Consider the following 17500-nt stretch of genomic DNA (forward strand, 5'->3'; position numbering starts at 1 on the left):
TCTCACTCACACACACACACAACCACACACACACAAACACACATTATAACACACACACACTCATTATAACACACACACACACACACAGACACACACAGACACACACAGGTCAGTCAGCGTCTCACTCACACACACACACACAAACACACATTATAACACACACACACACACACACAATATAACACACACACACACACACACATTATAACACACACACACACACATTATAACACACACACACACATTATAACACACACACACACATTATAACACACACACACACATTATAACACACACACACACACATTATAACACACACACACACATTATAACACACACACATACATTATAACACACACACACACATTATAACACACACACACACACACACATTATAACACACACACACACATTATAACACACACACACATTATAACACACACACACATTATAACACACACACACACATTATAACACACACACACACATTATAACACACACACACACATTATAACACACACACATACATTATAACACACACACACACATTATAACACACACACACACATTATAACACACACACATACATTATAACACACACACACACATTATAACACACACACACACATTATAACACACACACACACATTATAACACACACACATACATTATAACACACACACACACATTATAACACACACACACACACACACACATTATAACACACACACACACACATTATAACACACACACACATTATAACACACACACACATTATAACACACACACACACATTATAACACACACACACACACACACATTATAACACACACACACACACATTATAACACACACACATACATTATAACACACACACACACACATTATAACACACACACATACATTATAACACACACACACACATTAGAACACACACACACACATTATAACACACACACACAAACACACATTATAACACACACACACACACACACATTATAACACACACACACACACATTATAACACACACACACACATTATAACACACACACACAAACACACATTATAACACACACACACACACACACATTATAACACACACACATACATTATAACACACACACACACACACATAACACACCACATTATAACTCACACACACACATTATAACACACACACACATTATAACACACACACACATTATAACACACACACACACATTATAACACACCCACACAAACACACATTATAACACACACACACACACACACACATTATAACACACACACACACATTATAACACACACACATACATTATAACACACACACACACATTATAACACACACACACACACATTATAACACACACACACACACACATTATAACACACACACACATTATAACACACACACACAAACACACATTATAACACACACACACACACACACATTATAACACACACACACACATTATAACACACACACACACATTATAACACACACACACACACACACACACACATTATAACACACACACACACACACACATTATAACACACACACACACATTATAACACACACACATACATTATAACACACACACATTATAACACACACACATTATAACACACACACATTATAACACACACACACACATTATAACACACACACATACATTATAACACACACACACACACACACACACACACATTATAACACACACACACACATTATAACACACACACATACATTATAACACACACACACACACATAACACACCACATTATAACTCACACACACACACATTATAACACACACACACACACATTATAACACACACACACATTATAACACACACACACACATTATAACACACACACACACATTATAACACACACACACAAACACACATTATAACACACACACACACACACACATTATAACACACACACACACATTATAACACACACACATACATTATAACACACACACACACATTATAACACACACACACACATTATAACACACACACACACACACACATTATAACACACACACACACATTATAACACACACACACACATTATAACACACACACACACATAACACACCACATTATAACTCACACACACACATTATAACACACACACACACACACACATAACACACACACACACATTATAACACACACAGTAGTAGTATACTAGTAGTACTCGTAGTGTGCTCGTGGTAGTGGTGGTATACTGGTAATACTAGTAGTGGTACAAGTAGTGTGCTAGTTGTAGCGGTAGTATACTAGTAGTATACTAGAAGTAGTAGTACTCATAGTGTGCTAGTGGTAGTGGTAGTATACTAGTAGTACTAGTAGTAGTACTAGTAGTAGTTCTAGTAGTGTGCTCATGATAGTAGTAGAACACTATTAGTATACAAGCAGTACTAGTAGTCGTACTAGTAGTGTGCTAGTGATACTACCAGTATACTAATAGTACTAGTTGTATACTCCTAGTATACTAGTAGTACTAGTAGTAGTAATAGTCGTGGAGGCTGTGTCATTGTCTTGTTGCCATGGAAACAGCCATCCACCAGGGGGCACTGCACTGTGTGTTGCAGGTGAAGTGGGTGATGGAGGTGCTGCGCTGCGGCCTCACCCTCCCATTGGATGGAGACATTGTTAAAGGTTGTGTTGACGTCTACTCTGATTGGTTGACGGCCCTGGTGGCTCCGCCCACTGACTCCACCCCCTCCGTCATACGAGAAGAACCAGATCAATACATCCAGAAGATTCTACAAGACCTGTACACCCTGTTCCTTCCGAGGTACCTGTCTGCCTGTCTGTCTGCCAGTGAGACAGGTAGTGAAGTCCAGTTTATTTATATTTCCCTTATTCACAGTACAGTGTCAAAGGGCATCACAACCCAAACTCCACATGCAACCACACCCTGGAAAGGAAAAATTCCCAGTATAGTCCAGTTTAGTTCAGTATAGTCCAGTATAGTCCAGTATAGTTCAGTATAGTCCAGTATAGTTCAGTATAGTTCAGTATAGTCCAGTATAGTCCAGTATAGTCCAGTATAGTTCAGTATAGTCCAGTATAGTTCAGTATAGTCCAGGATAGTTCAGTATAGTTCAGTATAGTCCAGTATAGTTCAGTATAGTCCAGTATAGTTCAGTATAGTCCAGGATAGTTCAGTATAGTTCAGTATAGTCCAGTATAGTCCAGTTTAGACCACATTAGTTCAGTATAGTCCAGGATAGTTCAGTATAGTTCAGTATAGTCCAGTATAGTCCAGTTTAGACCACATTAGTTCAGTATAGTTCAGTATAGCCCAGTATAGTCCAGTATAGTTCAGTATAGTCCAGTATAGTCCAGTATAGATCAGTATAGTCCAGTATAGTCCAGTATAGTCCAGTATAGTCCAGTATAGTCCAGTATAGTTCAGTATAGTCCAGTATAGTTCAGTATAGTCCAGTATAGTTCAGTATAGTCCAGTATAGTTCAGTATAGTCCAGGATAGTTCAGTATAGTTCAGTATAGTCCAGTATAGTCCAGTTTAGACCACATTAGTTCAGTATAGTTCAGTATAGTCCAGTATAGTCCAGTATAGATCAGTATAGTCCAGTATAGTCCAGTATAGTCCAGTATAGTGCAATGGTGAAATGTTCTGGTTCAGATTCTTCGGTCAGAGCAGCACATTACAATCATTGAAGTTGGATGTTACAGGTGCATGGACTCTCTGCATCACTCATGGATAGAATGAGTCATATTGAAATAATGCAGTAATAATGCAGTTCTTAATATCCAGCTGTAGTAATGTTGTTAATATCCAGCTGTAGTAATGTTGTTAATATCCAGCTGTAGTAATGTTAATTTCCAGCTGTAGTAATGTTGTTAATATCCAGCTGTAGTAATGTTGCTTGTATCCAGCTGTAGTAATGTTGTTAATATCCAGCTGTAGTAATGGTCTTAATATCCAGCTGTAGTAATGTTGTAAATATCCAGCTGTAGTAATGTTGCTTATATCCAGCTGTAGTAATGGTCTTAATATCCAGCTGTAGTAATGTTGTAAATATCCAGCTGTAGTAATGTTGCTTATATCCAGCTGTAGTAATGGTCTAAATATCCAGTTGTAGTAATGTTGTTAATATCCAGCTGTAGTAATGTTAATTTCCAGCTGTAGTAATGTTGTTAATATCCAGCTGTAGTAATGTTGCTTGTATCCAGCTGTAGTAATGGTCTTAATATCCAGCTGTAGTAATGTTGTTAATATCCAGCTGTAGTAATGGTCTTAATATCCAGTTGTAGTAATGTTGTTAATATCCAGCTGTAGTAATGTTGTTAATATCCAGCTGTAGTAATGGTCTTAATATCCAGCTGTAGTAATGTTGTTAATATCCAGCTGTAGTAATGTTGCTTATATCCAGCTGTAGTAATGGTCTAAATATCCAGTTGTAGTAATGTTGTTAATATCCAGCTGTAGTAATGTTAATTTCCAGCTGTAGTAATGTTGTTAATATCCAGCTGTAGTAATGTTGCTTGTATCCAGCTGTAGTAATGTTGTTAATATCCAACTGTAGTAATGGTCTTAATATCCAGCTGTAGTAATGTTGTAAATATCCAGCTGTAGTAATGTTGCTTATATCCAGCTGTAGTAATGGTCTAAATATCCAGTTGTAGTAATGTTGTTAATATCCAGCTGTAGTAATGTTAATTTCCAGCTGTAGTAATGTTGTTAATATCCAGCTGTAGTAATGTTGCTTGTATCCAGCTGTAGTAATGGTCTTAATATCCAGCTGTAGTAATGTTGTTAATATCCAGCTGTAGTAATGGTCTTAATATCCAGTTGTAGTAATGTTGTTAATATCCAGCTGTAGTAATGTTGTTAATATCCAGCTGTAGTAATGTTGCTTGTATCTAGCTGTAGTAATGGTCTTAATATCCAGCTGTAGTAATGTTAATATCCAGCTGTAGTAATGTTGTTTGTATCCAGCTGTAGTAATGGTCTTAATATCCAGTTGTAGTAATGTTGTTAATATCCAGCTGTAGTAATGGTCTTAATATCCAGCTGTAGTAATGTTGTTAATATCCAGCTGTAGTAATGTTGCTTATATCCAGCTGTAGTAATGTTGCTTGTATCCAGCTGTAGTAATGGTCTTAATATCCAGTTGTAGTAATGTTGTTAATATCCAGCTGTAGTAATGTTAATTTCCAGCTGTAGTAATGTTGTTAATTTCCAGCTGTAGTAATGTTGTTAATATCCAGCTGTAGTAATGTTGTTAATATCCAGCTGTAGTAATGTTGTTAATTTCCAGCTGTAGTAATGTTGTTAATATCCAGCTGTAGTAATGTTGCTTATATCCAGCTGTAGTAACGGTCTTAATATCCAGTTGTAGTAATGTTGTTAATATCCAGCTGTAGTAATGGTCTTAATATCCAGTTGTAGTAATGTTGTTAATATCCAGCTGTAGTAATGTTGCTTATATCCAGCTCTAGTAATGTTGCTTGTATCCAGCTGTAGTAATGGTCTTAATATCCAGCTCTAGTAATGTTGTTAATATCCAGCTGTAGTAATGTTGTTAATATCCAGCTGTAGTAATGTTGTTAATTCCCAGCTGTAGTAATGTTGTTAATATCCAGCTGTAGTAATGTTGTAAATATCCAGCTGTAGTAATGTTGTTAATATCCAGCTGTAGTCATGTTGTTTATATCCAGCTGTAGTAATGTTGTTAATATTCAGCTGTAGTAATGTTGTTAATATCCAGCTGTAGTAATGTTGTTAATTTCCAGCTGTTGTAATGTTGTTAATATCCACCTGTAGTAATGTTTATATCCAGCTGTAGTAATGTTGTTAATATCCAGCTGTAGTAATGTTGTTAATATTCAGCTGTAGTAATGTTCTTAATATCCAGCTGTAGTAATGTTGTTAATTTCCAGCTGTTGTAATGTTGTTAATATCCACCTGTAGTAATGTTAATATCCAACTGTAGTAATGTTGTTAATATCCAGTTGTAGTAATGTTGTTAATATCCAGCTGTAGTAATGTTGCTTATATCCAGCTGTAGTAATGTTGCTTGTATCCAGCTGTAGTAATGGTCTTAATATCCAGCTCTAGTAATGTTGTTGATATCCAGCTGTAGTAATGTTGTTAATATCCAGCTGTAGTAATGTTGTTAATATCCAGCTGTAGTAATGTTGTTAATTCCCAGCTGTTGTAATGTTGTTAATATCCACCTGTAGTAATGTTGTTAATATCCAGCTGTAGTAATGTTAATTTCCAGCTGTAGTAATGTTGTTAATATCCAGCTGTAGTCATGTTGTTAATATCCAGCTGTAGTAATGTTGTTAATATTCAGCTGTAGTAATGTTGTTAATATCCAGCTGTAGTAATGTTGTTAATTTCCAGCTGTTGTAATGTTGTTAATATCCACCTGTAGTAATGTTAATATCCAGCTGTAGTAATGTTGTTAATATCCAGTTGTAGTAATGTTGTTAATATCCAGCTGTAGTAATGTTGTTAATATCCAGCTGTAGTAATGTTAATTTCCAGCTGTTGTAATGTTGTTAATATCCACCTGTAGTAATGTTAATATCCAGCTGTAGTAATGTTGTTAATATCCAGCTGTAGTAATGTTGTTAATATCCAGCTGTAGTAATGTTGTTAATATCCAGCTGTAGTAATGTTAATTTCCAGCTGTTGTAATGTTGTTAATATCCAGCTGTAGTAATGTTGTTAATATCCAGCTGTAGTAATGTTGTTAATATCCAGCTGTAGTAATGTTGTTAATATTCAGCTGTAGTAATGTTGTTAATATCCAGCTGTAGTAATGTTGTTAATTTCCAGCTGTTGTAATGTTGTTAATATCCACCTGTAGTAATGTTAATATCCAGCTGTAGTAATGTTGTTAATATCCAGTTGTAGTAATGTTGTTAATATCCAGCTGTAGTAATGTTGTTAATATCCAGCTGTAGTAATGTTAATTTCCAGCTGTTGTAATGTTGTTAATATCCACCTGTAGTAATGTTAATATCCAGCTGTAGTAATGTTGTTAATATCCAGCTGTAGTAATGTTGTTAATATCCAGCTGTAGTAATGTTGTTAATATCCAGCTGTAGTAATGTTAATTTCCAGCTGTTGTAATGTTGTTAATATCCAGCTGTAGTAATGTTGTTAATATCCAGCTGTAGTAATGTTGTTAATATCCAGCTGTAGTAATGTTGTTAATATCCAGCTGTAGTAATGTTAATTTCCAGCTGTAGTAATGTTGTTAATATCCATTTGTAGTCATGTTGTTAATATCCAGCTGTAGTAATGTTGTTAATATTCAGCTGTAGTAATGTTGTTAATATCCAGCTGTAGTAATGTTGTTAATTTCCAGCTGTTGTAATGTTGTTAATATCCACCTGTAGTAATGTTAATATCCAGCTGTAGTAATGTTGTTAATATCCAGTTGTAGTAATGTTGTTAATATCCAGCTGTAGTAATGTTGTTAATATCCAGCTGTAGTAATGTTAATTTCCAGCTGTTGTAATGTTGTTAATATCCACCTGTAGTAATGTTAATATCCAGCTGTAGTAATGTTGTTAATATCCAGTTGTAGTAATGTTGTTAATATCCAGCTGTAGTAATGGTCTTAATATCCAGCTGTAGTAATGTTGTTAATATCCAGCTGTAGTAATGTTAATTTCCAGCTGTTGTAATGTTGTTAATATCCACCTGTAGTAATGTTAATATCCAGCTGTAGTAATGTTGTTAATATCCAGTTGTAGTAATGTTGTTAATATCCAGTTGTAGTAATGTTGTTAATATCCAGCTGTAGTAATGGTCTTAATATCCAGCTGTAGTAATGTTGTTAATATCCTGCTGTAGTAATGTTAATTTCCAGCTGTTGTAATGTTGTTAATATCCACCTGTAGTAATGTTAATATCCAGCTGTAGTAATGTTGTTAATATCCAGCTGTAGTAATGTTGTTAATATCCAGCTGTTGTAATGTTGTTAATATCCACCTGTAGTAATGTTAATATCCAGCTGTAGTAATGTTGTTAATATCCAGCTGTAGTAATGTTGTTAATATCCAGCTGTAGTAATGTTGTAAATATCCAGCTGTAGTAATGTTCTCTCCCTCCCTCTCAGACCAGATATCAGTCCGTTGCAGCTCCAGCTCTGCCAGCAGGTTTTGAGTGCAGTGCAGCAGTTGTCCAGGGGTGGTGCTGTGGTGCGGCGGGAGACCTGGGAGACCTTGCTCCACTTCCTGCTTCGCATCAGCCATGCAGTCCTGGCTCCTCCCAGCAGCCAGGGGGCAGCGGAGCAGCTTGCTCAGCCCATGATGGCCGCCCTGTTCCAGGTCTGGCTTCTGGCCTGCGCCTGCTGCTTCCCTTCGCCGCCATATTGGAAAACAATGAGAGAGCTGCTGAGCGACTGCAGGCGCCACCCGGTGGCGGTGCGGCAGTGGAGCAGGGTGACGGCCGCTCTCACCTCCAGGTGGAAAACTCTTTCCATATTTATCAATTGCGGAACCCCGGACAGTATTTGTAGTGTTCCAGTGCAGCCGGCGGATATCCAGACCAAGACTTCCTTTTCCTTAACCTGTCATTGTTTACGGTCCCATTACAACCCATTAGAAACTTGAGACGCAAGGGTGGAGTTGGACTTGAGAGACGACGTCTCTGGCTGGTTTGTTTCACAAAAGCTAATAAAAAGCTCAATGGTCGACAGACAATAGCTGATGGATTAATTCCCGGATTGCATACTAGCACTAGTATTGTCATGTCACTACTTCATAGGACCCATTGGCAGCGAACAGATCTCTGAGATGCTCTGAGTCGCCGGTTCCTTGTAGAGTCGGCCTGAGGAGCATCTTGCTACAGGTGCAGGTGAAGGTGCAGGTGCAGGTGCAGGTGCAGATACAGGTGCAGGTAAAGGTGCAAGTTCAGGTGCAAGTGAAAGTATAGGTGTAGGTGCAGGTGAAGGTGCAGGTGCAGGTTCAGGTGCAGGTGCACGTTCAGGCGCAGGTGCAGTTGAAGGTGCAGGTGCAGGTGTTGCGGAACCAGCACAACATCTCACCACGTTACAATCGTCTCCTGTCTTCAGGTTGTTAAAGCTGAACTTGGGACCTGGCTTCCCTTCTTTCAAAGTCCCAGAAGAAGATGAAGCTCTGATCCCAGCCGAGATGGACCAGGACCAGGATCTTGTCAGCCAGACCTGGTTCAGGTTCCTGCACATGCTCAGGTTAGATGCTTCCTCCAAAAGGGAGGAAACATCAAGATCTAAATCATTACACGCAGACGTTCAGATTATAACCCTGGATCGTCCTCCAACAGTAACCCAGCGGAGCTCTGCAGTCCTGCCCACCAGGAGGTCCAGAGAGGAGGTTCAACGGGAGGAGCCGGACCTGCAGAGTGCCCCCTGCAGGAGAGCTTTTACACAGCCATGAGAGGAGTCAGCGGGCTGGTGGACGCCTTCCTGGGTGAGTTCTCAGGGTCAGGGGATGGAAGGTTCTGATGGTTCTGGAGGTTGAGGCTGCTTGTATATGTGGGAGGGTCTTCTTGTGTTTGTGGGAGGGGCTTCTTGCCACTAGGATGATGATGATCTTTGGTGCTGACTGTACCGCCCCCTGCAGGCTTGGCTGAGTTCGACCGGACAACACCGAGGCAGCAGCTCGCCACTGACGGTACGCTGTATAATAATGTTTCATTTAGTTTTATTAAGTTGTATTAAGTTTTATTATGTTTTATTATGTTTTATTATGTTTTATAAGAATATTTTATTATGTTTTATTATTATGTTTTGTTTTATTAAGCTATGTTTTATTATTATGTTTAATTTAATTTTATGACATGATGTAATGTTTTTTTATGTCTGATAATTTTTTTGTATTCTAATGTTTTATAAACACGTTACTTATCTTATCTATGTTGTTGTAGTCATGACGACCAGAAGACCCCACGTCAGAGACCGTCTTCCTTCTCTAGGTAACCAGAAGATCCCTTCCCCTAGTTAACCCACACCAACTCTAGTTAACCCACACTTACTCTAATTAACCCACACTAACTCTAGTAAATCCCACACTAACTCTAGTTAAACCACACTAACTCTAGTTAACCCACACTACCTCCAGTTAATCCAGACTAACCCTAGTTAACCCAGACTACCCCTAGTTAACCCACACCAACCTTAGTTAACCCAGACTACTTCTAGTTAACCCACACCAACCTTAGTTAACCCAGGCTAACCCTACTTTACCATAGTTAACCCAGACTTCCCCTAGTTAACCCATGCTAACCTAAATTAACCCAGGCTAACCCTAGTTAATCCTAGTTAACCCAGACGACCCCTAGTTAACCCACACTAACCTTAGTTAACCCAGGCTAACCCTTGTTAACCCTAGTTAACCCAGGCGACCCCTAGTTAAACCACACTAACCTTAGTTAACCCAGGCTAACCCTTGTTAACCCTAGTTAACCCACACTAATCTTAGTTAATCCAGGCTAACCCTAGTTAACCCAGACTACCCCTAGTTAACCCACACTAACCTTTGTTAACCCAGACTACCCCTAGTTAACCCACACTAACCTTTGTTAACTCAGACTACCCCTAGTTAACCCACACTAACCTTAGTTAACCCAGACTACTTCTAGTTAACCCACACCAACCTTAGTTAACCCAGGCTAACCCTACTTTACCATAGGTAACCCAGACTTCCCCTAGTTGCCCCACGCTAACCTAAATTAACCCAGGCTAACCCTAGTTAATCCTAGTTAACCCAGACGACCCCTAGTTAACCCACACTAACCTTAGTTAACCCAGGCTAACCCTTGTTAACCCTAGTTAACCCAGGCGACCCCTAGTTAAACCACACTAACCTTAGTTAACCCAGGCTAACCCTTGTTAACCCTAGTTAACCCACACTAATCTTAGTTAATCCAGGCTAACCCTAGTTAACCCAGACTACCCCTAGTTAACCCACACTAACCTTTGTTAACCCAGACTACCCCTAGTTAACCCACACTAACCTTAGTTAACCCAGGTTTACCCTAGTTAACCCAGACTACCTGCTAACTAACCCAGCCTACCCCTAGCTAACCCTGACTACTGTCTCCTCAGGTGCTGCTGTGAAAAGAAGCCACGCCCCCTCCTACGGTGCGACACTCCTGCCAATCAGCACTTCCTGAAACAGGAAGTGGATTTACTCAGGCTCCTCCTCCTCCTCTTTCCAGGACTGTCCCGCCCTCGCTCTGACAGTGCCCCGGCCACCGCTGTGTTCAGACTGAGCATGCCCAGTGTGCTGCCCTCCACCCCCCCCACCACCAGCAGGACGAGCGAGGTAGGGGGCGGAGCCTGTCGGCACCATCACAGCATGCTGAGCGGCGCTTTGCCTCCGTCTGACTTCCTGTGTTGTGTTGCTCTCCAGCTGTCGGAGAAGACTCTGCCCCCCTCACCCCTCAGGCCCAAGGTCAACGCCCTCCTCCACCTGTTTGGGCGGTGGCTGTTTGATGCTGCACTGCTCCACCTTCCAACCAGCCAGACTGATGGTATCTGTCTGTCTGTTTGCCTGTGTGACTGCCTGTCTGTCTGTCTGTCTGTCTGTCTGTGTAGCGTAGCATGTAGCGGGGATCTGCTCTCATTCTGCAGCAAGTCTGGGCAGGAGGGGCTCTCAGGTGTCAGCTGACCCCCTGTCGTCCAGTCAGAAGTCAGATAGCGATGATGTCATAGAAAGGGGGCGGGCCGAGGCCTGCAGAGCGCTCTGCAAGATCTTCACCAGCAAGAAGACCGGAGAGGACATCCTACCTGTCTATCTGTCCAGGTAGGCTGTCTGTCTGTCTGTCTGTCTATTGTCCATCCGTCTGTCTCTCTGTTTAACTGTTTGCCTGTCTGCTTGGTAGGTTCTACATGGTTCTCATCCAGGGCCTCCAGGTCTCTGAGGTGCAGAGTCTTCCTGTCATGGCGGCCATCTTGCTTCACTCCTCCTTCCTGTTTTGCTGCGACTTGAAAGGAGTGAACTTCCTGCTGCCGCACGTCACCTCCGCCCTGGAGTACATACTGCCCGAGAGGTACTTGTACTAGTTGTACTACTACTAGTGGTACTACTACTACTTGTACTAGTACTAATACTACCACCGCTGTGTCACCTCCACCCTGGAGTACATACTGCCCGAGAGGTACTAGTACTAGTGGTACTACCACTACTTGCACTGGTACTAGTATTAATACTAGTTGCAGTATTCCAGTATGCTCGTCTTGCCGGTTCCAGGGACCTCTCCAGGTTCCAGTGTTTCGTGTCCTGCACCGAGCTGAGACGAGCGTCCATCCACATCCTGCTGTCGCTGCTTCCACTTCCTGTCCAGCTCGGGCCCCCTGAGGCCGAGGTGAGCGCTTAGCTAGTTAGCGTAGACAACTAAACTAGTTTGTTTAGACCGGTGATCTCTGGTCATTTGCTTTGAGTTATATTTAATATTTCGTATTTCTCTGATGTCACATCTTCAGTTCCGCCTCCTCAGACTCCTGATGGGAGCTCTGCAAGTAGAGACCCAACCTGCTCATACCCAGATGCTGCTGGGTGAGTACTACGACTGTCATGCTTTTTCCCTGTTTTGTTCTAGTGATTCTGTCTCTCTCCGTCATGAATCCTTCCTGATCTCCCACTATTTACATTCATTTTCTTCTGGTCAGTTCCTCATTCCGTGTCATGACCTCATGTCATTTCAGACCCTCCCACTCCCTACACTTCACCTGCTCTCCCATTCCCTCCTTACTCCCTCGGCATAAATACCAGTCCACTTTCCATGTGTTCTCTGCCAGATTGTCTTTTGCATTGAGTTGAGCTTTCCCAGACTACTTCCTGTTGCCTGAACCTACTGTCCGAATCACTTCCTGTTGCCCTGGACCCTGACTCTCTGCCTGATTCCCTGGAGGATAACTTTGCCTTCTCTAACTGATGTCCTGGTTTTGACCCCTGCCTGTTTGTTGGAATAAACCTTCTAGACATGTGGTGTAATTTGGTATCATGCTTGTGGGTTGACATCTGGCATGAGACGATGAGCTTAAAAGTACAATCTGGGAACAAATGAACCCAGACGAGGAATGGCGGTACCGGCTTGTGCTCTACATCAACCAAGCAATAATTCACTGCCATCGGAACCTCACCTATGCCGGTCCTTCCTCTCGCTCTGCTCATTTACTTTTGAACTGCAAACCCTCACCTATCCCACGAGGGGTCATGAGTGGCTTTCAAGGTCACCCAGCTCAGGGGAAGGGCTCGGGACTGGGGCACCGGCAAGTGGGAGAAGCATTACATTACATTTAGCAGACTTACAATTATTCAAACACCGACAGACGCAGCCATCAGGAGCAATTAGGGGTTAAGTGTCTTGCTCAAGGACACTACAGTATGCTAGCAGGAGCAGCCTGGGATCGAACCAGCAACCTTTAGATTACTAGACGATCAGCTTTTTGACCTCTTTTCATCCTTTTTTGACTGTCTCTGGAGGGTATTTAACCACGCTACACCTGGCTGTGAGGCTGCTCGTTTAACCTGGTGTAGAGGGGCCGGCGTGTTATCGAATGTTCCACTGAGTTTCCGACCCTCGCAGCAGAGAGCGGTTGCAATTCTTCGTCGCTGTTTGGCGCCTTTTATAATGGGCTTTCTGATGTCATCAAGGACGAGCTGGCAGCTCTGGACCCTAGATTCCAAGAGGCAGCCCCAGGTCCAGCAGCAGCCACCCATCATCCCAGAGGCAGCCCCAGGTGCAGCTGCCACCAGTTTGCCTAGCTACACTGGTGTCGTGAATTTTCACCCAATCGGCTTTCTCTACTGACGTCCAGCCAGACCACCGGCAGTCGGCCTTCTCAGCCGACCCCCGGCCTCTTGGCTGCATTTCGAAGTGGCCCTGCCTGCATAGGGGGCGGGGCTGAGAAAACAAATAAAATAATAATTAAAAATACAGTCATTGTTTTAGTTTTATTGGGGAACGGTGATGTGCAGCGTTACTTCTAGTTATTATGGAACAGGGAGGTGCAGCGTAACTTGTAGATATTAGGGAACGGGGACGCGCAACGTTAATTCTGGTTATTATGGAATGGATACGCGCAGCGTTACTTGTAGTTATTATGGAACCGGGACGCAAAGCGTTACTTCTAGTTATTATGGAACGGGGACGTGCAGCATTACTTCTAGTTATTATGGAACGGGGATGTGCAGCATTACTTTTAGTTATTATGGAACGGGGACGTGCAGCATTACTTTTAGTTATTATGGAACGGGGACGTGCAGCATTACTTCTAGTTATTATGGAACGGGGACGTGCAGCATTACTTCTAGTTATTATGGAACGGGGACGTGCAGCATTACTTTTAGTTATTATGGAACGGGGACGTGCAGCATTACTTCTAGTTATTATGGAACGGGGACGTGCAGCATTACTTCTAGTTATTATGGAACGGGGACGTGCAGCATTACTTCTAGTTATTATGGAACGGGGACGTGCAGCATTACTTTTAGTTATTATGGAACGGGGATGTGCAGCATTACTTTTAGTTATTATGGAACGGGGACGTGCAGCATTACTTCTAGTTATTATGGAACGGGGATGTGCAGCATTACTTCTAGTTATTATGGAACGGGGACGTGCAGCATTACTTTTAGTTATTATGGAACGGGGATGTGCAGCATTACTTTTAGTTATTATGGAACGGGGACGTGCAGCATTACTTCTAGTTATTATGGAACGGGGACGTGCAGCATTACTTCTAGTTATTATGGAACGGGGACGTGCAGCATTACTTCTAGTTATTATGGAACGGGGACGTGCAGCATTACTTCTAGTTATTATGGAACGGGGACGTGCAGCATTACTTCTAGTTATTATGGAACGGGGACGTGCAGCATTACTTTTAGTTATTATGGAACGGGGATGTGCAGCATTACTTTTAGTTATTATGGAACGGGGACGTGCAGCATTACTTTTAGTTATTATGGAACGGGGACGTGCAGCATTACTTCTAGTTATTATGGAACGGGGATGTGCAGCATTACTTTTAGTTATTATGGAACGGGGACGTGCAGCATTACTTGTAGTTATTATGGAACGGGGAAGCATAGGGATACTTCTAGTAATTTTGGAAGGGGGACACGCAGCGTTACTTCTAATTATTATGGAACGGGGACACGCAACGTTAATTCTAGTTATTATGGAATGGATAGGCGCAGCGTTACTTGGAGTTATTATGGAACCGGGACGCAAAGCGTTACTTCTAGTTATTATGGAACGGGGACACGCAGCATTACTTGTAGTTATTATGGAACGGGGACACACAGCGCTACTTCTAGTTATTATGAAACAGGGACTTACAGCATTACTTCTAGTTATAATGGAACAGGGAAGCGCAGTGTTACTTCTAGTAATTTTGGAAGGGGGACACGCAGCATTACTTCTAATTATTATGGAACGGGGACGCGCAACGTTAATTCTAGTTATTATGGAATGGATAGGCGCAGCGTTACTTGGAGTTATTATGGAACCGGGACGCAAAGCGTTACTTCTAGTTATTATGGAACGGGGACACGCAGCGCTACTTCTAGTTATTATGAAACAGGGACTTACAGCATTACTTCTAGTTATGATGGAACAGGGAAGTGCAGCGTTACTTCTAGTAATTTTGGAAGGGGGACACGCAGCGTTACTTGTAGTTATTATGGAACGGGGATGCGCAGCGTTGCTTGTCCTCATTATGAAACGGGGACGCACAGCGTTACTTGTAGTTATTATGGAACAGGGACATGCAGTGTTACTTGTAGTTATTATGGAACAGGGACAGGCAGCGTTACTTGTAGTTATTATGGAACGGGGACAGGCAACGTTACTTGTAGTTATAGAATGTGGAGGCGAAGCGTTACTTATAGTTATTATGAAACGGGGATGCACAGCGTTACTTGTACTCATTATGAAACGGAGACGCACAGCGTTACTTGTAGTTATTTTGAAATGGGGATGCGCAGCGTTACATGTAGTTATTATAGAACGGGGACGCACAGCGTTACTTGTACTCATTATGAAACGGAGACGCACAGCGTTACTTGTAGTTATTTTGAAATGGGGATGCGCAGCGTTACATGTAGTTATTATAGAACGGGGACGCACAGCGTTACTTGTACTCATTATGGAACAGACACACACAGCGTTACTTCTAGTTATTATGGAACGGGTGCATGCAGCATTACTTGTACTCATTATGGAACAGGGACGCGCAGTGATACCTGTAGTTTTTATTGAATGGGCAAGCGCAGCATTACTTGTAGTTATTATGGAACAGGGACATGCAGTGTCACTTGTAGTTATTATGGAACAGGGACAGGCAACGTTATGTGTAGTTATTATGGAATGGGGAGGCGAAGCGTTACTTATAGTTATTATGAAACGGGGACGCACAGCGTTACTGGTAGTTATTATGGAACAGGGACGCGCATCGTTACTTGTAGTAATTATGGAACAGGGACATGCGGTGTTGCTTGTAGTTATTATGGAACAGGGACAGGCAGCGTTACTTGTAGTTATTATGGAACAGGGACAGGCAGCGTTACTTGTAGTTATTATGGAACAGGGACGCACATGCAGGGGATGGTAGCTCACGAGGTAGAGGTGGTCGTCTAGTAATCTAAAGGTTGCTGGTTGGATCCCAGGCTCCTCCTGCTAGCATGCTGTAGTGTCCTTGAGCAAGACACTTAACCCCTAATTGCTCCTGATGGCTGTGTCCGTCGGTGTTTGAATAATTGTAAGTCGCTTTGGATAAAAGCGTCTGCTAAATGTAATGTAATGTAATGTAATTATGGAACAGGGACCCGCAGCGTTACTTGTAGTTATTATGGAACAGGGAGAGGCAACGTAACTTTTAGTTTCATAATAAGAGGTAATTGTAGTTATTTTGGAACAGGGATGCGCAGCGTTCCTTGTACTCATTATGGAACAGAGATGCGCAGCATTACTTGTATTTATTATGGAACGGGAACGCGCAGCGTTACTTCCAGTTATTATGGAAGACCTTCCTCTGTAGTCAGCCATTTTGAATCCGAGCAGCTTTGTGTTGGTGCTCCCTCTAGTGGCCATGTTGGGTGCGGTGCAGGACTTCGCTGTGTTGGAGGCGAGTGGACCAGAAGCTCAGGTGAGGCGGATGGAAGGCTGTGTGGTCACGGTTGTTGGTTACCGTCTTTACCATGGTTACTGTACTTTACTGAAGTTAGCAAATTCTAACTATACCCGTTTTCTCCTCCTCTCCGCAGGGTACAAGTTGTTCAGTCCGACAACGTTCAATTCAGCTCAGAGAATACGGTATGAGGAGGTTAGAGACACTAATACTACTATGACTACTGGTACTAGTACTACTACTAGTACAAGTAGTAGATAATAATACTAGTGTTATTAGTCGTAGTTTATCGTAATACTAGTATTAGTAGTAGTATTTTATAATAATACTACTACTTATACTAGTAGTAGATAATAATATTAGT

At 41.8% G+C, this 17500-nt stretch overlaps 1 protein-coding gene across 1 annotated transcript in view; it reads left to right on the forward strand.

Annotated features, from left to right (window-relative positions):
• Positions 1 to 2568: 2568 nt before the first annotated feature.
• The window catches only part of ralgapb (Ral GTPase activating protein non-catalytic subunit beta), a gene marked incomplete at both ends in the record, with an annotated part of 42050 nt that continues 27118 nt past the window's right edge, over positions 2569 to 17500 (forward strand). Inside the window, 13 exons of the mRNA XM_080001215.1 lie at positions 2569 to 2819; positions 8134 to 8481; positions 8840 to 8915; positions 9101 to 9228; positions 9321 to 9466; positions 9620 to 9670; positions 11217 to 11323; positions 11411 to 11531; positions 11632 to 11803; positions 11883 to 12050; positions 12251 to 12365; positions 12484 to 12556; positions 17093 to 17154. Coding sequence (XP_079857341.1) covers positions 2569 to 2819; positions 8134 to 8481; positions 8840 to 8915; positions 9101 to 9228; positions 9321 to 9466; positions 9620 to 9670; positions 11217 to 11323; positions 11411 to 11531; positions 11632 to 11803; positions 11883 to 12050; positions 12251 to 12365; positions 12484 to 12556; positions 17093 to 17154 — 1818 coding nt within the window. The remainder of the gene's footprint in view (positions 2820 to 8133; positions 8482 to 8839; positions 8916 to 9100; positions 9229 to 9320; positions 9467 to 9619; positions 9671 to 11216; positions 11324 to 11410; positions 11532 to 11631; positions 11804 to 11882; positions 12051 to 12250; positions 12366 to 12483; positions 12557 to 17092; positions 17155 to 17500) is intronic.

Source organism: Zeus faber (genome assembly GCF_960531495.2).
Source record: "Zeus faber genome assembly, chromosome: 5".
NCBI lineage: Eukaryota > Metazoa > Chordata > Actinopteri > Zeiformes > Zeidae > Zeus > Zeus faber.